This window comes from Taudactylus pleione, unplaced genomic scaffold, assembly GCF_031769625.1.
Source record: "Taudactylus pleione unplaced genomic scaffold, aTauple2 ptg000216l, whole genome shotgun sequence".
Lineage (NCBI taxonomy): Eukaryota > Metazoa > Chordata > Amphibia > Anura > Myobatrachidae > Taudactylus > Taudactylus pleione.
The window spans coordinates 4698102-4725042 of record NW_028284618.1 but is presented as its reverse complement, the minus strand read 5'-3'; the positions used below and the strand labels follow the sequence as shown (position 1 = coordinate 4725042).

General features: G+C 44.5%; 1 protein-coding gene across 1 annotated transcript in view; it reads left to right on the top strand.

The window, feature by feature from the left end:
- The window catches only part of LOC148517457 (macrophage mannose receptor 1-like), a 273872-nt gene that overhangs the window by 186159 nt on the left and 60772 nt on the right, over window positions 1-26941 (top strand). Inside the window, exons 21-22 of the mRNA XM_088478603.1 lie at window positions 24221-24332; window positions 25604-25761. Of these exons, the coding sequence (XP_088334729.1) occupies window positions 24221-24332; window positions 25604-25761 (270 nt within the window). The remainder of the gene's footprint in view (window positions 1-24220; window positions 24333-25603; window positions 25762-26941) is intronic.

The window sequence follows — 26941 nt, the reverse complement described above, 5'->3', positions numbered from 1 at the left end:
CCAACTTTCTGATCGTCACCTGCGGGGACCACCCCTTCTAAAGGTTCTAGAGGTATGAAAAAAATCAGGCTCTCTAACCATAGCTGTGCTAGCTTATACACAACTTCAGTTACCTTAATTGATGAAGTAATGTTCTTCCATATAAAGGGAAAAGGGTAACGGGAAACTCTGAGCACTGGTGCTATTTTATAGATGTATATCATAGGCAGATATAACTCCACAAATGAGCCAAAGCTGATTACGGGGATTAAATATCCTTAAATATGATAGAGACGGGGGAGGTGCACCCTTGAGAGTAAGGTAAAGCTATAGGAAAAAGAAGAAAAGTACTCTCTAGTGTCGGGGCACAATATCTGCCTGAATGGGTTAAAACTTAACTTTTAATATATATATATATATATCGTAAGACTGGGACTAACAAGACATGACGCAACATAAAACATATAAATCCATTGTTAACAGGAAAAGGTAAATAAATGTTAACCTGTATAAATAATGCAACAATTAGATACAACAATTAGATATAGATAAAAAGCATAAACAGCATAAGAAAAAATGAATTTCAGACGGACTATAATTAGTCATTAATATATGCTGTCATCTATGCTAAATGTAATTGGATAGGTGAATATATTAGTTGGAAGTAAGATAAATCAACAGGTAAATCCTGAAATAAGAACTGGACCAAACACCGCTATATTGGTATTACTAACCAGACATCAATCTGCTGAATATATTAGCCTTAATAGCAATATAGACTGATACAAATAAGCACTCACACACAAGTGAATTAAAAGGTAGTTCAAAATTAAGTACAATAATTAAGCAAACACTGACTTTCTCATTTGTGAGATGAGAAACAAAATCATATACACGTATATATGTGCACTGAATGGGAGTCCATGAAATGAATCACTTGGTATAGAAAAGCACAAATGCAATCGTAAATAAGAAAAAAGGAAATATCAATTACCCAGATGAGACACAATAATATAAAGAAGTAATACCCAGGTATTAGTGTGTGCAATTATACACACCATATAAGGTTAATACACAGAAAGTACACACGTAGATCTGGGTGATAGTGACTCTTTGGAGCACAGTGCAATGTAAAGCAAAAAACATAAATAATCAGCAAAATACATAAGTGATTAATATCATGTTCAGAAATAAAGATACCACTCACTTAAGGTAAGGGGATGAGTGGCTTCTGTATCCCATGTACCGGGGTATTGAATGGGATATGAGCGGACTCTCCACATATACCATGAGGGTATGAAAAGAATATATGATTAGGAATTAACTCTAATTCCCTCGTTTATGCACCCAGGCTTGATTTATAATTGATAGGATGCCCGAGGAAAATAGAGAGATCTCCAGTAAAGTTATTGATGGTAGTAGATAAAGGCAGTGTATGTGACCAATTTCATTTCAGCCTAAAGAAATGATATTAAATGGTTGCTCTAAGTTGCTGTGAAGTATGGTATCAGCATCTGCAGCACTATGTGAAAGGTAGAGGAGAGACAGCGCCGGTGTCTGCAAATGCGCACCTCACCCCACTGTTGTCGGAGACAGCGCAGTAGGAACAGTACATGAAGTGGTGCAGCACCGGATGTCCCTAGAAAGAAAGACAGAAAAGATACCTGTGTGTGTGTAGCGGCGGTCGGTCCAGGAAGCGGGAGTCCCCTCGTGCACTCTGGAGGCTGCCTGCTGTCAAGCAGACGCGCGTTTCACCTATGGCTTCGTCAGTAGGCCCTGTGACATCACTGGGGGCTGGTCTCTTTTATTTACACATGTGACCAATCAACTACAGGGCTCAGATGTGATCTCATTGTAACCAATAATTAACTGATTCAACACATGGTCTGCGTATCTAGTCTCTGTACTACCTATCTGAGAATATCATCTAACATTTTTATAACGCGGAGGTTATACAAAACGGAGGTTATAGAAGAAAGCAAAAAGCCTGTAGCAAAAAGAATGTACAATATATTTATAAATGATTAATTAAGACAGAGCTTAGTAAAAAGATCCTAGTAGATCCTAGTTCTAACCTAAGAGGTTAATATATACAGATATAATATAATATAGTACAATATAATACATAATATCGAAAAAATTAACAATAAATGTACATTGTAGGGAGTGTCCCTATTTGTAGTGAAAAGTATTAATTAATTTAAAAGGGAGCCGGAGAAAGTAGAAAGTCTGTTTAATCAGAATCATGTGATAGTGACTAACATACTGATTAGTATTGTAGGTAGGCATAAAAGGTTTATATTTGGATTTATAACTACATCAGAGAAAGGCGGTGTAATTGATATATTCATTTAGTCCATAGGGTTGGCTGGTCTTCAGTTTAAAAGTCCATTCGCTCTCCTTCTGCAAAAGGACCTTGGTCAAGTCACCCCCCCTGATACCCAATCTCACATGTTCTAGGCCAAAGGCTCTAAGATGCGTAGAGGAGCCACCATGGTATTTCAGGAAATGTCTCGCAACAGAAGTTAGTTTCTTCATTTTCTGTAGGTCAGTGGCAGCATTTCTTATATTTCCAATATGTTCTAATAGTTGTTGTATCTGTCTTTGACAGAGACTACCTTAGTCATGTGGGGGCAGGCTTTCCACTTTCCACATGGGAATGTGCCTATGATCTTACTGGCCTTTCTGGGTTGTGAGTAAAAGTGGCTGTTCGTAAGCGTATCCCTTAAGTTAGTTGTGAGTGTGTGAGTGCTTATTTGTACCCGTCTATATTGCTATTAAGGCTAATATATTCATCAGATTAATGTCTGGTTAGTAATACCAATATAGCGGTGTTTGGTCCAGTTCTTATTTCAGGATTTACCTGTTGATTTATCTTACTTCCAACTAATATATTCACCTATCCAATTACATTTAGCATAGATGACAGCATATATTAATGACTAATTATAGTCCGTCTGAAATTCATTTTTTCTTATGCTGTTTATGCTTTTTATCTATATCTAATTGTTGTATCTAATTGTTGCATTACTTATACAGGTTAACATTTATTTACCTTTTCCTGTTAACAATGGATTTATATGTTTTATGTTGCGTCATGTCTTGTTAGTCCCAGTCTTACGATATATATATATATATATTAAAAGTTAAGTTTTAACCCATTCAGGCAGATATTGTGCCCCGACACTAGAGAGTACTTTTCTTCTTTTTCCTATAGCTTTACCTTACTCTCAAGGGTGCACCTCCCCCGTCTCTATCATATTTAAGGATATTTAATCCCCGTAATCAGCTTTGGCTCATTTGTGGAGTTATATCTGCCTATGATATACATCTATAAAATAGCACCAGTGCTCAGAGTTTCCCGTTACCCTTTTCCCTTTATATGTACAATATTTACCTGGTTTTCCAGACCTCTTTACTCTGACGCACGGAGCAACACTTTATCACACACATTTTTGAGCTTGGCCTTCAGCTTAAAAAATGAACTGATATCTAAACGTAAGACACCGGAAGAACTAGATGACATCTTTCCGGATGTGGTCTCAGAACATATACACAATACTAACTGGGAAGAGGATTTTAGAAAGCTAAAATTCCTATTACAAAAACAAATAAGAGTTAAATGGGATGCAACCACTATTGAGAATTATGTCAAACACAAAATAGTACCTAGAGGCTTGAGACCCAAAGTGTTTCCCACATTTGATTTAGCAACTAAAAACCTAAAAGAGGAATGGGAAACTGCTCTTCTCAAATGTTCAGGTGAACTATTGAACATATTAATTAAACATGATTTACTGATTTTGGAAGAAGTAGAAAGAGAGATAGAACTTCTGGGTAGTAAATTGGAGGAGTGGGAAAAAGACAAAAACTTTCAGTAGTGTTTTGAAAAAAACAAAGAGGATTTGTTATCTTATGAACAAACTATTATTGAAAGGAAAAAGAGTAAATTCCTTAGAGATAAAAGGGATTTCTCCATAGGATCGGTATTTAAGTGGAATACCATTAAGAAAGATCAAGGGAGACAATATAAAATATCCTATAGTTCCTCAGAAGCTGAATCCTCCGGAGCCGAAGAAATCTCATCATCACCATCTAAAACGTATTCAACTTTTTTAGAAGAAAGTACAACGATACCCAGAGGATTAAACCGGAATCCGAGGAGGACGAGGAGGAGTAAGAAAAAAAAGAAGGCAACCAAAGAACATAGCCATCTCCCCAACCTCAGCGACAATCCTCAAGAACACAACAAAAGAAGTTCTAGTCAATAGGGACAGTTTGAAAATCATTAATCTATCTGACAGAGAACTCTCGGACATTGAAATTCACCTACTCAGTAAGGGACTCTCATTCTCACCCACAATGTCATTCAATAGATTTAATTGGGAAAAAGATCTACGACTTTTCGGTAGAAAGCTACTCCTTAAGAAATTCTTCAGTAACAAGAAAAATGAGGAGAACAACATGACCTCTGATATACCTTCAGTCCCAGTATACACAGAAGAGTAACTAGAGGCTATTGAAGCATTGGAAGATCTACTTAAGGATAATGAGGAAGTCCCATGTCCAACCCCAACCTTGAGGAGAAACCTATGTAAAAAGAAATCTATTTTCTCTCCTCATGAGACTATATATCCAGAAGTCAAGATATTTATGGACTTGGTATCAAAAGATATGGATCTACTATACCATAGTAAAAAAGAGAATTTTTCCACCAATAACAATCTGACACAAGATGAGAGAAAAGCTCTGAAACAGCTGAGGGAATGGAATGAAGTAGTCATCAAACCCTCCGATAAAGGGGGTAATATTGTCATCTGGCCAGTTGAAATGTATTTAGAAGAAGCTTACAGGCAACTTAATGATATTACATGCTATAAACAACTCTTATTCAATCCTATTGACAACTATTTATATTTATATAATAAACTTATCAATACGGCCTTTGATAAAGGTACCATCACTAAGGATGAAAAAACATTTCTACTGGTGGATCATCCCAAAACTCCTACTTTCTATCTGCTGCCTAAGATTCACAAAAATATTGTCAAACCACCTGGTAGACCTATAGTCTCAGGGATCTCAGGTTTATTAGAACAAGCCAGCATCTTTCTTGACAGATATTTAAGACATCATGTGATCAGTCTGCCATCCTATCTTCAAGATACAGCTGACCTTTTAAGAAAACTCAATGATGTTCGATTAGATGAAAATTGTATTTTGGTCACCTTGGATGTAGAATCCCTGTACACCAGCATTGAACACCATAAGGGGACTGCAGCAGTCAGGTATTTTCTTAATACGGAAGGCTTTAATGCCTTTCATAAATTTCTATTGGAATTGCTAGAGTTTGTCTTAACACGAAACTACTTTACTTTTGACAACAAATTTTTTGTCCAGACACGCGGGACTGCGATGGGCGCGGCTTGCGCACCCATGTACGCGAATTTATTCTTAGGATGGTGGGAGGCGGAGTATATCCCTAATGAAGAGAATGAATCTCTTACAGACCATATAATTATATGGCAAAGACATATTGACGACATCCTTATGATCTGGCAGGGGTCGGAATCAAAATTGGCCCGTTTTATTGACATCTTAAATCAGAACAACTTAAATCTGAAACTGACAAGAAACATCAGCAGTGAGATGGTCAATTTCTTGGACCTCAACATCATACTGGGAGATGAAGGCATTATCAGGACAGAACTTTATAGGAAGGACACAGCGACCAACAGTGTTCTACATCATAACAGTTCACACTATCCACCAACAGTAAGGAACATACCTAAAGGGGAGTTCCTAAGATTGCGGAGGAACTGTTCCAAGAAAGACACTTACTTAGAAAAAAGTGTGGAACTAAGTCAAAGATTAGTGGATAGAGGCTATAGCAAACGCTCAATAAAAAATGCCTTATATCAAGTGAGCAAAATGGAGAGAGACAATCTCATCTTCACAGGCAGGAAGGATAACCCTAAAACTAATAAAATTCGATTTGTGGGGAACTTCTGCCAGGAATGGAGACAATTACAGGATATAATTAACACGCATTGGCATATCCTGCTGTTGGACCAAGATTTGAAGAACGAATTGGACCAACGGGCAGCCTTTAGTTGGTGGAGATCAACTAACTTAAGGGATACGCTTACCAACAGCCACTTTTGCTCACAACCCAGAAAGGCCAGTAAGATCATAGGCACATTCCCATGTGGAAAGTGGAAAGCGTGCCCCCACATGACTAAGGTAGTCTCTGTCAAAGACAGATACAACAACACCTTAGAAATCAAGCAATTCTTTAATTGCAATGCTATGGGGGTAGTCTACTGTCTGGAATACCCATGTCCTAAAAGATATGTAGGCATTACTACTAGACCGTTTAAGAACAGACTATTAGAACATATTGGAAATATAACAAATGCTGCCACTGACCTACAGAAAATGAAGAAACTAACTTCTGTTGCGAGACATTTCCTGAAATATCATGGTGGCTCCTCTACGCATCTTAGAGCCTTTGGCCTAGAACATGTGAGATTGGGTATCAGGGGGGGTGACTTGACCAAGGTCCTTTTGCAGAAGGAGAGCGAATGGACTTTTAAACTGAAGACCACCCAACCCTATGGACTAAATGAATATATCAATTACACCGCCTTTCTCTGATGTAGTTATAAATCCAAATATAAACCTTTTATGCCTACCTACAATACTAATCAGTATGTTAGTCACTATCACATGATTCTGATTAAACAGACTTTCTACTTTCTCCAGCTCCCTTTTAAATTAATTAATACTTTTCACTACAAATAGGGACACTCCCTACAATGTACATTTATTGTTAATTTATTCGATATTATGTATTATATTGTACTATATTATATTATATCTGTATATATTAACCTCTTAGGTTAGAACTAGGATCTACCCATTGCTTTTTACTAAGCTCTGTCTTAATTAATCATTTATAAATATATTGTACACTCTTTTTGCTACAGGCTTTTTGCTTTCTTCTATAACCTCCGTTTTGTATAACCTCCGCGTTATAAAAATGTTAGATGATATTCTCAGATAGGTAGTACAGAGACTAGATATGCAGACCATGTGTTGAATCAGTTAATTATTGGTTACAATGAGATGACATCTGAGCCCTGTAGTTGATTGGTCACATGTGTAAATAAAAGAGACCAGCCCCCAGTGATGTCACAGGGCCTACTGACGAAGCCATAGGTGAAACGCGCGTCTGCTTGACAGCAGGGAGCCTCCAGAGTGCACGAGGGGACTCCCGCTTCCTGGACCGACCGCCGCTACACACACACAGGTATCTTTTCTGTCTTTCTTTCTAGGGACATCCGGTGCTGCACCACTTCATGTACTGTTCCTACTGCGCTGTCTCCGACAACAGTGGGGTGAGGTGCGCATTTGCAGACACCGGCGCTGTCTCTCCTCTACCTTTCACATAGTGCTGCAGATGCTGATACCATACTTCACAGCAACTTAGAGCAACCATTTAATATCATTTCTTTAGGCTGAAATGAAATTGGTCACATACACTGCCTTTATCTACTACCATCAATAACTTTACTGGAGATCTCTCTATTTTCCTCGGGCATCCTATCAATTATAAATCAAGCCTGGGTGCATAAACGAGGGAATTAGAGTTAATTCCTAATCATATATTCTTTTCATACCCTCATGGTATATGTGGAGAGTCCGCTCATATCCCATTCAATACCCCGGTACATGGGATACAGAAGCCACTCATCCCCTTACCTTAAGTGAGTGGTATCTTTATTTCTGAACATGATATTAATCACTTATGTATTTTGCTGATTATTTATGTTTTTTGCTTTACATTGCACTGTGCTCCAAAGAGTCACTATCACCCAGATCTACGTGTGTACTTTCTGTGTATTAACCTTATATGGTGTGTATAATTGCACACACTAATACCTGGGTATTACTTCTTTATATTATTGTGTCTCATCTGGGTAATTGATATTTCCTTTTTTCTTATTTACGATTGCATTTGTGCTTTTCTATACCAAGGGATTCATTTTATGGACTCCCATTCAGTGCACATATATACGTGTATATGATTTTGTTTCTCATCTCACAAATGAGAAAGTCAGTGTTTGCTTAATTATTGTACTTAATTTTGAACTACCTTTTAATTCACTTGTGTGTGAGTGCTTATTTGTACCAGTCTATATTGCTATTAAGGCTAATATATTCAGCAGATTAATGTCTGGTTACACTAGAGAGTACTTTTCTTCTTTTTCCTGAAGTAATGTTCTTACCATGCTAAATGGGGACTTGTGAAAACTCAAGTGAACATGGCTGATGGGGACCTAATTTACATTTCATTTCCATAGTTCACACAAATCCCCTTTGACTAGTGGGGACCTTGCAACAAGTGTATTACTAATGACAAAAGACAAGCATTCAGCAGCGGCTCTTGCCCTCTTACCTGAGGTGGGTGGCGCTGCTGCTGGCCTGGGTCCTAGCGCCTGCTCAATTAATATGGCCGGTGCCAGGAACTGCGCATGAGCGGCGGTGGCACCGCGCATGCGCATAACACCAGCTTCTCGGGGCTGCATTGGTTGCAGCCCCAAGAAGCCCTATAGGTCTGCCCGAAAGGCAGAACAGCGGCTTCCACTGAAAGCCGCTCTCTGCTGATCACAACCCTGACTGGCAGTCCCAGAGGGAGAAGACTCCTTGTGGGGACCAATTATGTCTACATTTTCACACACAATTCGTTCTGAAACACTGACTGAAGGTGTTTTGTGGGGGCGTCGTATCACTCTATTCTGGTCACTCACGACGTGATACACGATGTCTGTCTGTGTTCACACATTGAATAAAACATGCTTTGTGGGGACATATTACACACAGTGGTTATAGGTCCTTGTGGGGACCACAAAACACCTTCAGTCAGTGTTTGAGAACAAATTGTTTGTGAAAATGTAGACACAATGGTCCCCACAAGAAACTTTAAGCACTGTGTGTAAAATGTCCCCACAAAGCCTGTTTATTCAGTGTGTGAACACAGACAGAGCTTTGCTGGGTAGGAAGAAATATTTTACTATAATAGGAGTATTTATTTTCTCTAAAATTAGTTTTATGTTGGCATGTAGCTCATTTTAGAGATTACAGGCGGTCAGTCTAATTGCATGTTATGCAGTATTTGCATCAAAATGACCATTTGTATTTTATGTTTTCACATACTAATCTGCTTTTAAAATGTGTCTATAGACAACCAGTATTTTAGATTATACCATGGTGGGGGTGGACCCCCATTCTTCACTCATGTCAAAGACCGGAAGGATGATGCTACTGGTCCAAACAACAGTCCTCAACCAGTACATCTATGTTCATCACTTCACAATTCATTCTATAGTTTCTTTTAATCATGTTTTTGTATTTTAGGATGTTTTTAAGCAGCTAAAAAGAAGTAAAGGGGCTTATTGTGATGGTAATCTAGTGTAAATCAGTACATCCAACAGTTTACTGTAATGTATCCAGAAGGTTAGTGGTAGCTGGATATTTAGGGCATATCTTGACCTTCACAAGGATATTTTTTCAGGTTATTTACCACTCTATTCTGGACAATTAACTGGGAAGTGGCACTCCGACATAATATCACATCTAATACAGAGGGCCCAAAGGCCTACTTAATCTTTTCAACGTTTCAGTGTTGCAACTTGTTGCCGGGGGGTGGGGCCTTAGGCAAGCTGTAGTCAGAGCCATTAGTGGTGACTGATGGGCTCCGCAAAGGCTTATGGGAGGAGCTGCTGCGGCTGGGCATGTGCAGCAGCTCCCCCATTGGCCATTTCATGTGTAGTTGTTTATTTCAGAGTATGTATGTGTACTATATATACACTATGTATATATAATGTATATATCATATACATTTATAAAGTTATAAACACACATATATTATATATAAATAAATATATATATATATATACACACACACACATACTGTATGAGATTATCTATATATCTATATCTGTATAATCCAGCACAACCACATAACGATATACCTGAACCCGGTGCCCTCACAAGTGTTGCTTCAGCTATGCAAATCCATCAATAGTAGTGCGGCACTCTTTCTCCTTCATCCACCAGGGGACACTGGAGCCTCAGTACAATGGGGTATAGGAGTGTGTTAACTGGGAGCTGGCACCTTTAAATAAAAAACTACTGGTAGCTAGCTCCTCCACCTCTATAACCCCCCAGGTCAGTCTAAAAAATGTGCCCTTGGAGCTGGACGTAAGCCTCCTTAGGACTCCAGAAATACTTTACAGCATGAGGACAGACAGGCAGCCTACTGCCCCTGTATGTCTGCGATGAGGGAGCTGCCGGGGAGATCCTCACCGCTGCTGCATGCGGTTTGTGCTGAGGTCTCCTGCTACAGAGACCTCAGTCTCTAGGGTACCCAAAGACGCGCTGCATGCAGTGCATGTCGCGGGACCCTGTAGCATATGCCCACCGCCGGCAGCACAGGCAGGGCTAAGGTTAGTGTTCCCTGGCTCCCTGGTTAGCAGAGGAGCCAGGACAAGTATTTAGGTGGGCATTCACAGTGCGCTCCGCTAGCACTGAGAGTGCCATAGTGGGGGGGCGGAGCCTAAGTTTCCCTTATGCTCCTGCCTCCCAGCAGCCTCAACGCTTCCAGAAGGACGCTGGTGGCCATTTTACACGCACTACAGGGTGGAGAGAGAGCTGTGTCAGGAGTCAGGCTAGTACTCTGTGTATCAGCACTTGCATTTTTATTCTTGTTATCAGCACTATTCTGTTAGCGCTGCAAGCATTATAGTTTATCTCCCTCTGTGCCCCTTTCAGGTCTCTGTGTAGTGTGATTGATAAATCTTTTATTGCATTCCTGTCCTCTTTCTCTGTGTGTGTGTGGGTGTGGTGTCTGTACTATAGACATGTCTACCAAGGGGTCTAAAGCTGCACAAAAGTCTTTTTCATGCAAGACTTGTGGTGAAAAATTCACACAGGGACAATCTAATGCTTCCTTACTGTGTGATAAATGTGTGTCTTTACTTCAAGATACTGATCTTGAAGTCCAGCCTAGGTGGTCTGAACAATTGACTGCAATTATATCAAATCTGTCATCAGAGCTGGAATCAGCTCGTAAGGACAGGGAGAGGCTGAGACAAACAGCAGCTGAACCAGATTGGACTCGCTCTCTGGCCGATCTGTTGAGGAACTTACAAAGGCAATGTCCCAGGCTCCACCTGCTTCTTCTTCTCCTGCTCAGGTCCTTAGTAAGAGATTGATTCATAATCCCTTGCACTGGGATGAGTCAAATGAGGAGTTGCAGGACACTGAAGAGGGCGAGGTTCAGGAAGAGGAAACTTACATTCCTGAGGACCCCGAACCTGCATCTCAGGGCATGGTTGCTTTAATTTCAGCAGTACGCCAGGTGTTGCATGTAGAGGATTTAGAGGTTACTGAAAAATCATCTATTTTCGGTAAAAGATTTTAACAGTCTGTTACCTTTCCAGCATCAGAAGAGCTGGATGAGATTCTTTCTTCCGCATGGAAACATCCAGACAAAAAATGTCAAATTTCTAAGAAATATCTGTCTTATTACCTTTCCCACCTGACAGTAGGAGATTATGTGAAACTCCTCCAGCAGTGGACCCGTCAGTAGCTCGTCTTTCTCAGAAAACGGTGCTTCCAGTGCCTGGCGCAGTTTCCCTAAAGGAAACCTCGGATAGGAAGATGGAACACATTAAAATCCTTGTATACAGTTGCAGAGGTTTTGATGCGTCCAGCACTAGTTAGTTGTTGGGTAAATAAGGCCATTGAAGCCTGGGCGCTGCAGCTGGCTGAGGGGATTAAGACAGGTACGCAAACTGAAGACTTAATTCAGTTAGCCGAACAGATTGCAGAGTCAGCTGCTTTCCTTGGAGAAGCGTCTAAGGACATTTGTAATCAATCCGCCAGATCTTCAGCATTAGCTATATCTGCTAGAAGGGCTCTGTGGCTGCGTCAATGGCAGGCAGATGCAGAGTCCAAGAGAGCGGTGGAGGCCCTTCCCTTTACTGGGGAGGTACTTTTCGGATCGGAGTTAGATAAGTGGATCTCACAAGCTACAGGTGGGAAATCCACTTACCTACCATCTGCAGCTCCTCCTCCTACTAGAAGACCTTTGACAGGTCCCTCCTTTCGATCCTTTTGTGCCTCTGGAAGATTTAGAGGGGGCGTTCCAGAGGAGGTCCAGCCTTCTCAAGAGGTTCCAGGGGCCGAGGTAGAGCTTCAGCATCAGCCGCCTCAAACACTCAGCAGGACAAGGCAGCTGCCAAGCCTGCCGCATGACGCCCTTCCTTCTCATTTGGGGGATCCCAGGGTCGGGGCACGCCTTTTAAGCTTCAAGGACATTTGGATCCAGTCTTGCCAGGATGCCTGTGTCAGGAATCTCTCCAATCCGTTATAGCGGGTCTCTACAGGAACAAGTTTCTGGTGTCCTTAGACATAAAGGACGCTTATCTCCACATCCCAATCTGGCCCCCCCATCAGGCGTTTCTTCGTTTTGCGGTCCTAGAGACGCATTTTCAATTCCAGGCCCTACCTTTCGGACTTTCGTCGCCCCCAAGAGTATTCACAAAAGTTATGGCGGCAATGATGGCCCTACTGCATGGTCAGGGGGTCGTCATTGTTCCATACTTAGACAATCTTTTGATAAAGGCCTCTTCGGAAGCTCGGCTGTTAAGGGACATTCGCTTAACTCAGAGCATCCTCCTGCAACATGGTTGGATACAAAATTTCACACAGTCCTCCCTGATCCCTACACAGCATTTACTATTCCTAGGAATGATACTGGACACAGTGCAGCAAAGAGTTTTCCTGCCTCAAGACAACGCTACCTCCATTCAGCATATGGTGAGCCTGGTCTTAAAACATCACCAAGTGTCTGTACATCTCTGTATCCGCCTTATTGGGAAGATGGTAGCGGCTTTCGAGGCGATTCAGTATGCCAGATTTCACACCCGTCCTTTTCAACTGGATCTCCTCTCCCAGTGGTCAGGATCCCACCTCTTTCTCCATCAGAGAGTTCTCCTGACGCCTCAGACTCAAACACCTCTCATTTGGTGGCTGAACCTTTCCCACCTGCTGGCGGGGAAAAGGTTTGCGGTGTGGGATTGGACCCTCCTCACCACAGACGCAAGCCTGAGGGGCTGGGGAGCAGTGACTCTGGGAAAGCATTTTCAGGGGCACTGGACGCAGCAAGAAGCCAGATTGCCCATAAATATTCTAGAATTGAGAGCGGTACTTTATGCTCTCCAGCTGGCGCATCCACTGCTGGAGGGGCAGGCAATCAGAGTCCAGTAGGACAACGCCACGGCAGTGGCATATATAAACAGGCAGGGCAGCACAAAAAGCAGAGCCACCATGAGGGAGGTAACAAGGATTCTACTTTGGGCAGAGGAATTTGCAGTAGCGATTTCTGCGATCTTCATCCCAGGAGTAGAAAACTGGGAGGCCGACTATCTCAGTCGGCAGGATGTTCATCCAGGGGAATGGTCACTCAATCCTCAGGTGTTCCAGCAACTAACTCTGAGGTGGGGCTGTCCTCAAGCCGACCTTATGGCATCAAGGTTAAACCACCAACTACCGGTTTATTACTCCAGAACAAGGGACCCACGAGCAGCTGCAGTGGACGCACTGACTGCTCCGTGGAAGTTTCATTACGTCTACCTATTCCCTCCGTTTCTGCTCATTCCGCGCCTGCTTCAAAGAATCAAGCGTGAAGGGATCAAGGTGCTTCTGATAGCACCAGATTGGCCCAGACGAGCGTGGTATTCCCAGATACAGAATCTGTTAATAGACGAGCCGTGGCCACTGCCTCTTCAGGACCTCCTTCTTCAGGGCCCATTTGTTTATCGCGACTTAAGGCGGCTTCGTTTGACGGCCTGGCTACTGAAAGGGCCGTCCTCAGAAAAAAGGGTATTCCGTCTAGTGTGATTCCCACAATGATTCGGGCTAAGAAGGAAGTCACTTCTGAACATTACTACCGCATATGGAAGACATGTGGCTTGGTGTGAGAGACGTCAGTCTTTAAGGTATCACGTCTCCTTTTTCTTCAGGCTGGTCTCACAGCAGGCCTTCGTCTTGGTTCATTAAAGGTACAGGTATCCGCGTTGTCCATTTTCTTTCAGAGAATATTGGCTTTGCTCCTGGACATACAGACTTTTCTCCAAGGAGTTGTGAGGATTCAACCTCCTTTTGTGCCTCCCACGGCACCATGGGATTTGGATTTGGTGTTGGCCTTCCTCCAATCTGATACTTTTGAGCCATTACAGAGAGTGGAGATAAAGTACTTAACCTGGAAAGTGGTTCTGCTTTTGGCACTCGCTTCGGCAAGGCGTGTGTCAGAACTCAGTGCTTTATCCTGCCGCCCTCCTTATCCTATTTTCCATGAAGATAGGGCGGAGCTGCGTACTCAAAGGGCTTTTCTTCCCAAAGTGGTGACAGCTTTTCATATAAACCAGCCTATCGTGGTTCTGGTGTTTAAGGATGACTCTTCCAATTCAAGATCCTTGGATGTAGTCAGAGCACTACGGATTTACGTTGACAGGACTGCCTCCCTCCGTAAATCAGATACTTTGTTTATTCGGTTTGATGTGGCCCGTCCAGGTTGGCCGGCCTCAAAACAGAACATTTCTAGATGAATTCGCTTCACTATCAGGCAAGCATACGTGGTGGCCTCCAAACAACCACCGGGTCCTATTACGGCGCATTGTACGCGCTCGGTAGGTCCTTCATGGGCGGCTGCTCGCGGAGTTTCCTTAAACCAGCTTTGTAGAGCAGTCACTTGGTCAGGCACGTATACCTTCCTACGATTCTATCGTTTTCATACTTTTGCGGCCTCTGCTTCGGAGTTTGGCCGTGCGGTGTTGCAGGGCTCTCAGCACTCTCCCACCCAGGATGTAAGCTCTGGGACGTCCCCATTGTACTGAGGCTCCAGTGTCCCCTGGTGGATGAAGGAGAAAATAGGATTTTGGTACTTACCGATAAATCCCTTTCTCCGGTTCCACAGGGAACACTGGTCACCCTCCCTACGCTGTTCTACCTGCATTGTTACTGTTTTACAGGTTCAGACGCTGGTTTGCGTTTAATGTTGTCTGACTGACCTGTTCTTATTTTTTTCATGTATATGTTGTTTTCTTATGCATATGTGATTAATGTAGCTTTTCTGTCTCCTTCTCCTTACTTTCCAGCTCCCCTCGGGCACAGTTGTTTTTAGACTGACCTGGGGGGGTATAGAGGGGGAGGAGCTAGCTACCAGTAGTTTTTTATTTAAAGGTGCCAGCTCCCGGTTAACACACTCCTATACCCCATTGTACTGAGGCTCCAGTGTCCCCTGTGGAATCGGAGAAAGGGATTTATCGGTAAGTACCAAAATCCTTTTTTTCTTCAAAGTCCATAGGATCCACTGGGATACAGTGGGGGATAGGTGGTTGACCGCGCACCAAACAAAACAAAGCTTTATCTCCCAGGATGCACTGGTCCTCCTCCACATATATCCCGCCTCCAGCAGGCCCAGCGACAGGGGGGGACTAGGGGCACAGCAGTACCGGGCCCCAAAATTCTAGGGGCCCACAGACAAACGTGCTCTCTACTGCTGCAGTGATGCAGGGTGCACAGCAGCGCACACTGCATCAGTCATGGAATGTCCAGTGGTGCAGGCCGGGGGCCCACGATAATGAGAGTGACTGCTGCAGCACTGTGCCACTGACAGTAGTACTAAAAATGAGTCAGACTGACTCATTATAGTACACTGCTGAGGGCCATAGCACAGAATGAGGAGGCGGTCTGACAGTCCTCCTCTCCTCTTTTCCCCTCCCGTCCTCTTACCTCTCACACTGCTGTGCTGTTGCCGGTGGCCTGACGTCACACTCTAGTGACCAGCCACGGCGCAAAAGCCACTTCCTCAATGCAGCCATGGATACGGGCTCTGGCTTTAAGGAGGTATCCAGCCCGGCTACGTAGCACAGCTCTGTCCGGATGAAAGATCAAGAAGGTGGAGTGATAGGAGAGCAATGCCAAATCAAATACCCTATGGGCAGAGGAGATGGCGAGAAGAAAGACTGTCTTCACCATCAACCACTTGAGGTCTACTGAGTCCAGAGGTTCAAACTGAGACTCCTGTTGAGCCTGGAGATCCAAGAACACCCACAGAGCTACCAGAGCCATGTTCTAACAGACAGGAGAGCGAACCTTTGCTGGAACCAAACTGACAGCGCAGAAACCTGAGCTCTAAGGAAGGCCAAACAGAGGCCAAGGTCTAACCCAGCCTGGAGAAAGGCAAGCACCCGGGAGACCCTAAAAACTGTAGGGTAATAGCCTCTGGGAGAGCACCATTGAAAGTAACAGTGCCAAACTCTATGAGGAAGGCTTTCGTGCCCTAAGCATCATCTGGACTACAGAGTGAGAAAATCCCTTACCTCATAGGAGGGATGACTCAAGAGCCACGCTGTCAAAGACAGACGAGGTAGGTCTGGGTGCAGGCACGGACCCTGTGTTAACAGATCCTGCTGTAGAGGAAGTGAAAAAAGGAGTGTCTATGGAGAGACTCATTAGGTTGGTGAACCAATGGTGCCTTGGCCATGCTGGAGCTATTAGTATCACCATGCCACCTTCTTGCTTGAGTTTTCAAAGAACCCTCAGGAGGAGGGAAATCGGAGGAAAGAGGTATGCAAGATTAAAATCCTACCATACTGTCAGAGCGTTCACAAAGGCAGCTGAAGGGTCCTTGGTCCTGGACCCTTACTTGAGAACTTTGTAATTGTGACATGAGGCCATGAAATCCACATCTTGTAGGCCCATCTGTCCACCAGGAGTTGGAAGACCTCCGGATGGAGGGCCCCCTCTCCGGTGACTAGCCAAGGTTGCCGACGCCTTAGAAGCATTGAGTACAGTATCCAACGCCTCTTCTTCCAATAAGATGAGATGTAGGTTATTTGCTCCCTAGTTGCATCTGATGGAACGCTGTCCTCTAATGCATCCAGGCATCCTTTGAAAGCCTTAGCTACCCAGGCCGCAGCCATAGCCAGCCAAGTAATGGCGCCAGAAAGTGAAAAAACAGACTTGAATCAAGTTTCCAATTTTCTATCTGTGTCATCTTTTAAGAAAAGATGTGGATGGTACAGGCAGCAAAGGGCTTCTGACTAAGCATGCCAACTGCAAATCAATAGTAGGAGGAGTTTCCCAATTTGTACACTCACCAGATGGGGGAGGGTAAAAAGATGCTAGTCTTTTTTGGAAACTGTAACCATTTATCCGCAGTATTCCATCTTCCCTCATGAGCTCAGTGAGGATGAGTCAGCGCAGGCCCGGGACAGAGAGGAGGAATCAGTGTAGGATGGGATGTACAGGAGAAGCCAGCACAGGCCAGGCAGGCGACTCTCAGCATGTGCATGAAATGACCACTACAATACTACAGACACTAATCTGCACTGGGGCTGAGGAGGATCTGCTTCCGCCCTCCCTGCAAAATCTGGTAGCCAGGCTGCAAAATCTGGTCACCATGGCGACCTGTCCCCCAGGATTTCTCAAGCCCTGGTTTAGGGTCTGGTTCCTCATTCTCTATGTTCAGGATTGACTTGACCACCCTCCCTAGAGAAGAGACATCCACTGTAGAATGACAGTCCTTCTCGCCTGGGAGGAAGCCAGATGGAGAACCTCAGGCATTATCTGCCTCCCCAGATGATGCGGCAGAATATGAAAGCTGGGTGGACTGAGAGGGTGATACAATCCGCCTACATACAGTATGTGTCCTCGTACACCTTTCCTTTTTTGCTTAATTTGGCATGAGATGCCAGATCCCAATTTTTTTTTCTTGCAAAAGTACTTATATTAAGTATCAGATTAAAGTAGCAAATTTTAAGAAAAATCACAAGGTGTGGCTAATTCGCAGATTTAAAGACATGGCACATCTGGCCATATGGCTACAATTTAGGAAAGGTTATGTGGACACATCTGTATTTGCTCTGGTAGCTAATGGTCTGTCTGTCTGCCTGTAACATCTGTTGAAAAGTGGGAGATGTATGAGCCATAATCTGAATAAATTGGGTAAAAATATCCATCCAGGAAGAATGCATAAATGGTACCGACATAGCAGGTTGTAATGGCTACCCCATGGTAAGAGGAAGCTAGCAAGTATTCCACTAGCTGCGACCTAACTTCATATAAGTAGGACACCCAAGGAGGCTCCTGTACAGGGGCTGCTAAGTTGGGCTGTTGTGGAGCAAACTTTTTGCACACAGACCATCCTGCACAAAATCCTGAGAGGACAAGTCCGCTGACAGGATTTGCAAGAAACCAGCATGGAGGCCGCAGCCTCCTACCCTTGTCTTCGGAAGACATGGTAAAAACCAGCAAGCAGTACACTATCATGTGACACCCTTCACAAAAATAAATAAATGTGAAGTACTGTTTTTAACCCCTACACACATGGTAGTTGAGGGTTAAGCAAAGAACAGCAGGGATAGATATAACTGACAGACAGAAAATATGAAGACAGTATATCACATCAGCAGAGCTAGCACAAGTCACATACAATGCATATAAATATACTTGCACTGGGCACTAAGGGGCCTATTCATCATGACTAAACTTTCTCTGGCGGTAATTAGGTTTAGAACTCGCATGGAGTTCTACCTAATTACAGGAGGTATTTATCATTCCTTCTCCCTATAACTATCTATTCCGAAAAGCTGTCATTTTTGCGATGACAGCTTTTCGGGAAATAGATAGTTATCCCTATCTACTTATCACATCTGTAGGCAGTGCTGCGCATGCGCTGTTACATCTATAAAACCAGCGCATGCGCAGCACTGCCTACAGAAGTGGTAAGTTTGTTTCCCCCCCTCCGTTCACCTGCCCCCCTTCCCCCCCCGCTCACCTCCCCCCTGTCCAGCACTTACCTGCCCATGCAGCAGCCTCCGGCTCCATCTGCTATGCTGACATGTGTTCTCCCAGCAGAGCACAGTACTGTTTAGAAAAACTTTGTGTTCTGCTGGTAGAACACATGACAGCATAGCAGACGGAGCCAGAGGATGCACCAGAGCGCCGGAGGGAGATGTCGGGGGACCTGCCCACGCTGACACAGGTAAGTGTTACCTGCTATTCGCCACCTCACAGTGGGGAATAGTAACTCCATCAAATTCCGAAAATACATAATTTTCTGAATTTGATGAATACCATAATTTCCATATCCCCATACTAATGTATGGGGAGTGTGGAAATTAACGCAGGGGGACTTGGCAAGGAGGTGTTATCTCCTGTACTAAGTATATTCATGAATACTAAAATAATGTTAATTAAGGAAAATGTCCTTAAAAACATTTTTTTAGTGTTGATGAATAGGCCCCTATATCAACTACTGAAACCTTATAGGCTGGTAGGATTGAGTACTTGTATAACCAGAAGGTTATTGTAGTAAATAATCTAATGATATTCATTAAGTATGTCCAAGTTATTATTTACAATGTTGCACTTATTGCAGCCATATAACTGGAATACAATTTCCGGCCTCTGAAATGCAAGCTCCTTTGAACTGCACGCATCACTTCCTGGTCCCCTTTGGATGCAGCGGTCTGAATAGTTAGTGATAGAGTCTCATCCTGTCAATACATTCAGGTGATTGTTCAGTGTGTGATTGTTTTGAGCTCAGGTGCTGCTCATTACTGGGGGTAGATAGGTGTGTTGAGCTCAGTGTGTTTACTATGCCCCAGGAGGAAGGTGCCGGATGGCACTGAAATGGCTGTCGGGCTGTTCACTCTGTGCAAGATGAACTGAAGCAGCAGCATCAGATACTGATGAGTACCATGATATTACTTCACACTTTTTGCATTTATGAACAGTGGTGGATTTTGCCTAGGGTCTGCAGCCCCCCCACCCCTGTGAAATCCTCCACCTCAGTGTAGTCAGTACAGTCCGTGGAAGGAAGTGCCACCTGCCAGTCACATAAACAGGCAGTCTCAGGGGTCGGTGTCTCCTCCCCCTGGGACTGCCAGTCCGGGCTGCTATTAGCAGAGAGTGGTTTCCAGGAGGAAACCACTACTCTGCCTACCACCAGCCCTAACTGGCTCCTAGGGGCTGCAGACAATGCAGCTCTTTGGTAGACGGCGCATGCGCACTAGCTAATATGCAAATGTAGCAGGAGGTGCATGACACCCCTACTGCATTTGCAATCCCAGCGTTGCGACCGAAGTTGGGATGACCATCAAGACCATCGGTGGTAACAATGGTGGATGGCGCCAGGCCGAAGACGCAGTCCCTTGCCTTGCCACTCCCTAAGAACAGGGTGGAGATGCCACCATTTTCGTGCATGGCAGCGGCCCCCACCCTCGCACCACCCTTTAAATGCCTCTATATGTAAATCAAGCAGAGGCGTCAAAGGAGCAGAATGGGTCCTGCGCACGTGCAGTTTCTTGATAATCGTGAATCTGCATTCAGCATTGCACTTGCGTGCAATGCTGAATAAGCCCCATAGTTCAGCAGCAGCCAGGCTGGAGTCAGCAGGACTTATACTTCAGCTCAGTCAGTCTGCCTGGTTCTGGCCACCTTCATGAAGCTTCCTGTGTCGCTTCTGTGCTGCTGCTTTCCTCAAGGCAGCGCGGTGTTGGCAGGGTGGCACTTTTGTGATGTCACATGTCCAAACAACACATGGCACAGCTGCCGGGTCACTGCATGTGTGGTGCTTATGAAGCCTTCCACTGCACCGCCTGTTTATCCAATTTTATGTCAGCGACAGAGCTTGTTCTGCCAGTGCCACAGCTGGGAGTGATGAAAGGAGGTCGTGACTTGTGACCAGGGCCTTAGACATCCCCTGTTAGTTGTTGCTAGATCCAAGTTGGAGAAAAGACCTCTGACGTCACAGCCACTACAGCAGGGTCTGTCAGCTACCAGTGTTCCTATCCATGTTGGCATAAAGGAAGAATCTAAACCTGTGGCAAGCAAAGTGAGCCACCGTGCCCAAAGCATGGTGAGGGGACACTTTTGGCCCCCTGTTCTGAACCTTGCTCCTCCCCCTTGTCCTGAGTCACATTGTTGTTACATCAGAGGTCCAGTAAACCACTTCACTTTAGACCTAAGGGTCCACTGACAGGCTGCTGTGGAACAGCAGCAGATACAACAAGGCAGTTGCTGTGGGCCAATTCTGCTGGGAGGCTTGGAGTTGCAGCTCCATCCGCCCCATTGTTAATCCATTGTTTAAACAGTGCAATCTTAATGTCGGGGACACACTAAAAAATATTTAATCTGATCCTGTGTATAGGACGACATATTGGGCACACCGGCCAGTGTATACCTGCTATGTCACTCCAGCGTGTTGTCAGCGACATTGCCCATCGGACCTGCATGCAGGATCAATGGGCGATATCTACAGCGGGGGCTATGCTGTCGACTGCAACATGGCCCCCGCCGTCGCTGTCAGCATCTGCAAGTGTGTCTATACGGGTCTTGCTGCTCACTATATAGCACTGGGTACTCATTGTTCAGTGTGTACCCAGCTTTAGCCACCACAGATGGTTGAAGCTGTGTCTGTTTCAAGAAATCCAGAAAATATGACCTGTTGGGGATATTTAATAAAACAATAATTAAAAAAAGCAAAAGATTTTGAAACTATTTGGTATCCATTGTACAATCACAGCCTTGCTTCGCTTGTTAATAGATGTTAACATTGTCCAGCGGCCTGATGGGAAAGGTCCTTTCGGCCAAGGGGATCTAAATGCCACCCTTATTATTGCCTACCCCTGGTAGGAGGCCACTACATGAAGCCTCAGTAAAATAGGTAACTCCAATTTAGGCAGGACCATGGAAAGGATAAGCCGTTACTTATCGGCCAGTCTCTGGACTTGCCCCCCAAGCTAAAAGTTGGCAGCCAACCCCTGCTGTGTGTTTTCATAATTTTCATGAGCTGTACTTTGCTGGAGGCTTAGAACTTATAGTTAAAGCTAGCTAAGTTACTGTTAAAGACGGGCTGGCTGACAACTTGCAGTATGGGAAGCAACAAAGTCCGGCTTTGCACTAAAATAAAAGAAACAACAGAAAACATATACATTTGAGATATATACAGTAAATTTCCAAAGGGGAAAATCACACACACTTTCAGCAAATATTGGGTTGCTGCAATCACATAATGTAGTAAATATCGTCACCTCCTACCTCAAATGAGATTAAAAAAAAAAGAAACCAGCACAGCACACCACCTTCTTAGTGCAAAAAAGTAATAAAGGTTATTTTAAAACACAGCCATGCTTAAAAAGTTATGTACGTGTCATATATGCAATGCAATTAGACCAATAGAAGACTTATTAATGCCTGGTGACCATATGCACGGATGCATCATAAGCTTGACAGCCATTTTAGTGGAAATCATGATCAGGATTCCCACCGTCATCATGATTCCCACCAATATGGGAAGATGCGCACATCTTCCACCATTATGCTCCCACACCCACACTGTACATCTTATTCCCCATTCCACACTATGTATTTCACATCCCCATCCGACACTGCACACCCCATCCATCATCACACACTGTGCACCCCATCTCTCCCCCTCCACGCTGCACTTACCTACAATGCCAGCCAGAAATGGCAGGGCTCCCAATGCTGTGTACTGTCACATGGGTCTATTTACTAAGCAGTGTTAAGAGACAAAGTGAAATGAGATAAGATACCAGCAGAGGCATAGGGAGGGCGGTTCCAGTGAAGCACAAGCTCAAGGTGCTGAAGGTGTCCAGAGGCGTTGTGCGCTGTGTAACCGGCAGCTGTCTAAGCTTACAGCCTGCTGGTGCCAGCACTGAACTGTGAATGCTGGCCTCTGAAGTGATCGGAGGCTAAGGAAGCATCTGATCACTTCAGAGGCCAGCATTCCCAGTGATGCAGTGCGTGGGTGACATCACCCGTGCACTGAGGAGCCTGCACGGCCGCGCCTGCTGGATCTAGATAGGTCCAGTCAGGGCGGCAGTAGCAACGACAGCCCGGACGATGGCCACGATGGATCAGGTAAGTACTGGGGGGAGCGGGCAGAACTACATGGGGGGGAAGAACTACAGGGGCATAAATTTAAGGGGCAAAGGGGCACAACTACTGGGGGCAATGCATATAGGCACCATTACAGGGGGCCATGCATATGGGCACCACAACAGGGGGCATTGCATATGGGTACTACTACAGTGGGCACAGCATGGGGGGGCACTGCATATGGGCACCACTATAGGGGGCACCACAACAGGGGGCATTGTTTATGGGCATCACTACAGGGGGCACTTCATATGGGCATTACTACAGGAGACTGTCCCTAATCTTTATTTGTACTTGAGGGGGCCACCATAGCACGCACATGCTCCAGGCACCCTGGCTACACGCTACTCCTCTGGATACCAGCCAATCAGCTCCTAACTGCCATGTCACAGGCTGTGTTTGAAAAATTATAGTTGGAAGCTGATATCTCCTTTCACTTTGTCTCCTAATGCTACTTAGTAAATAGACCCCACAGGGAGCCCACGCTGATGCACCTGGCTTTTGGGGATTTATTTTGTTCTGGTTCCCCTGTCCATCTGGAGCCTGGGGGCCGCCTACACCCCAGAAGCTTTTGGGGCTATGACAGTGTGAAATACATTTTAGATGCTTTTTTAGCACTCCTGCCATCAGCTGAGACTACAATGCTAGATTACTTAAAAAGAAAAAAAAAGTTCTACATCATCAGTATTATTTTTCTGCTGTGCCTCCGAGTTTTTTTATGGGGTCCCTAAAAACTAGTCTGTGTCACTTCGATACCTAATTTTTTTTGCAACCCCTATGTATTGCCCTCGCTTGATTCTTTCCTTACCTTTATGCTGGTTTCCCTGAAATAAGGGACCTCTGAAGAAATTGAGACTCCCTAGGCAGACAGAGAGTGGCTGTGGGACTTCTGTGCAGGGACTTTGGGGAGGTGGAACTAGTTCCACCTACCATTAGAGGTGATGGAACTCAGTTCAACCCCATTTCTGCCCACTTTACTCTTTGTTATATAACATATTATACTTGCACAATGTTATTAAATGAGCCCCAATCCTGTTTTTCGACTCCCTCATGAAATATATTACACATTTTATCTGTAATTAATTTTATACTAGTTGGATTGCATTTGTATCCTCTTCATGTGATATAGGCAGTCAGTGACCATTCAGATATCATAGGACAGAGAACTGTAATATAATTATATATGATCTATCTTCAGTGTTATAGAATATTTGGAAAAAAGGAAGACGTGACTGTTTGGCAACAAGCAAGAGATGTGTGTCTAACATTTGGAGGAAATTTGGCCAGCATACATGATGGCCTAGTACAAGGTAAGACATTTAATATTAGTTTATTCTGGTTGGCACCTAAATAATTTTTTGGATTAAGAGAGCAATGTGTCAACTATTGGCAATATATCATTTCGCATGCAAGTGGATATGTGGACGGATCTTACGGATTTCAGAATACCGGGGGTAACTCAACTGCGGATTTGTTATCTCAGCTGCTAACATGGTAGCAGCTGCGATAGCACTAATATGGTAATGCAGCAGGAGGCATAATGTCTCCTGCATGCATTACTGATCCGTGCTGCATCCAAGGACGCAGCATCGAATCATCTGCGATCTTATTGGTCGGTTGAGTGACCATGAGGTCACGCAAGCCAGCAGCCACAGATAATTAAAAGAGGCCAGGAGATCTACGTCAGCCAACTGAGATCCTGGCCTCTCCGCTCTTCCCCCAATGGCGGCAACTTGCCTCCATTTTGGGAAACGGAGGCCATATACGCCCCTTACCTGCCCAGAATTGGCAGCAGACTGTCAATCACTGACAGTCTGCTGCCGGACTGCGTGCGTGATCGCAGACCCATTCTGCACATGTGCAGAATGGGCCCTGCGCACGTGTAGATTGCCGATACTCAATAATCTGCGATCAGCAGGACATTAGGGGGAGGGGGAGGGTTAAAATAATAAACAAAAATGTGTCATCCTTTTCTGTGTCAATCATTTGTGTGTCAACATTTTTAACCATATTGACAATTTAACCCTGTCAACCTTAGTCCATGTCGATCATTTAACAGTCAACCGTCTGACTCTATCGACCATTTGACCCTGTCGAACATTTGGTGTCGACCTATTGACTGTCTATCTAAACACTATAGATTTTTCTATCCACACCCAAGGAATTGATCTGTCCATCAATGGGCCACACTTTCCATAAAATGGACATTTCTGGGTGGTAACTGGATGATGGCCATGAGATGGCACAAAACTGTTCTGTCTTGTGGGAGTATCATGGGAGTTACATGGGCAGACTTACTTACTCGATCATATTGTGCGGACAGAGCTGATCTTTTGCACCCAGCATGGGAGGGAGCAGAACAAACTTCCAGACTCCAGAAAGGAGGACTGGCTGCTGGGAAGAGCAGTTGGAGTAATGGGGGCAGGGCAGAGCTGCAGTCACAGAGCCACGATGGGGAGGGTATGGGGGGGGGGGAGGAATGGGGCCAGCCAGAGAGGAGGGCAGAGCCGAGCGTGGACAGGGATTGTGGATACTAGTGGATATATACAAATACACATACCTGTATATGTTTTTTTTCTAGCTTTCCTGGTTAGTCATTTAAAAGATATTAATGTTGATGTCTGGATTGGAATGCATGATATCAATACAGAAGGCAAGTTTCTTTGGACGGATCAAAGTGGAGTGCTTTATACAAACTGGGCCAAAGGTCATCCATCCGGATCATACTTTTCTCGCTATGTAAGTAGTTCTCTAATGTACATTGTTTATACAAAGTCTCTTTGGGGCTGTCAATACATACTCTATACAGCAGGCTTTGGGCCTCATTTACAAAACATAAGATGTCAGGGGAGTATGACACTAACACACCACCCATGTTGTGCCAAATTGCGCAGGTGCTACTAGATTTCTGTCAGAGTGCAATGGCTTGCTGATAAACATGGCTGGCATCTGGGTGGGGTGAGGTCGTTTCTTACTTAGCACCTAGTTATGCAGAGCAATGCAAATACTAAAATACTAAAATCCGTTTTGCAGAGTGTTATTACATATATTGGATAATGGGGTGTGATGACACATATTTAGCAGCATTTCCGGGCAGAAGGGCAAAGAGCTGTTTCACTACATACAGTAAATCTTTTCCCAAGCTCTAAAGTGGGATTGGGCCATGTCATATTCATATAGGGGGAGAATATTGCACCTTTCGGTAGCATTTGTTAGAGCAGAGCATTTGCAGGTGCCCTTTTTCCAAGGTCATAAAAAGCACCTAACCGTGCTACTGTAAGTATGATACAGATGAGAGCACCCACCTGTGACAAGAATAAAACAGATTTGCAGATAGATGTGTAAGATATGGGCTCGATATGCGCAAAATGGCTGCAAAATATAAAGTATTGTGTCAAATTACTGTAGGCCATTTTGCAGAGTGGTGAAGATACTAGGACAGAATTTTTGCTTCATGCTTTTGATTCCCTATTCCGCGGATTGCCCTCCGCACTATGCATAGAGCTGTGACAACGATACTCAGTTCATTTTGCTGTGGTTGGGGAAGGACTGTGACTGGTGAACACTTGAGGCCAAAGGGGGTCATTCAGACCCGCTCACGAGGGAAGTTCGCTCGCAATCGGGTCGATGTTCCACCACTGCGCATGTGCACGACGGAGGGAGCTCTGTCGTGCACATGCGCGAGACCCGGCGAGCGATGGGCTCTCCATCGCTCCGGGTCGCGCACCAAAGGGGGCGTGCTGTCGATGTTGATTGACAGCACGCTCCCTTTGGTGGGCATGCCGGGGGCGTGCCTGCCAGACGGAGGCGTTCCCATGGGAACGCCTACCGTCTGAAACCGGCCCCACTGACATCACTAGTGATGTCAGTGGGAGTGATTTTGGCTCTGATAGAGCCAAAATCACTCCAGGGCTTGCGG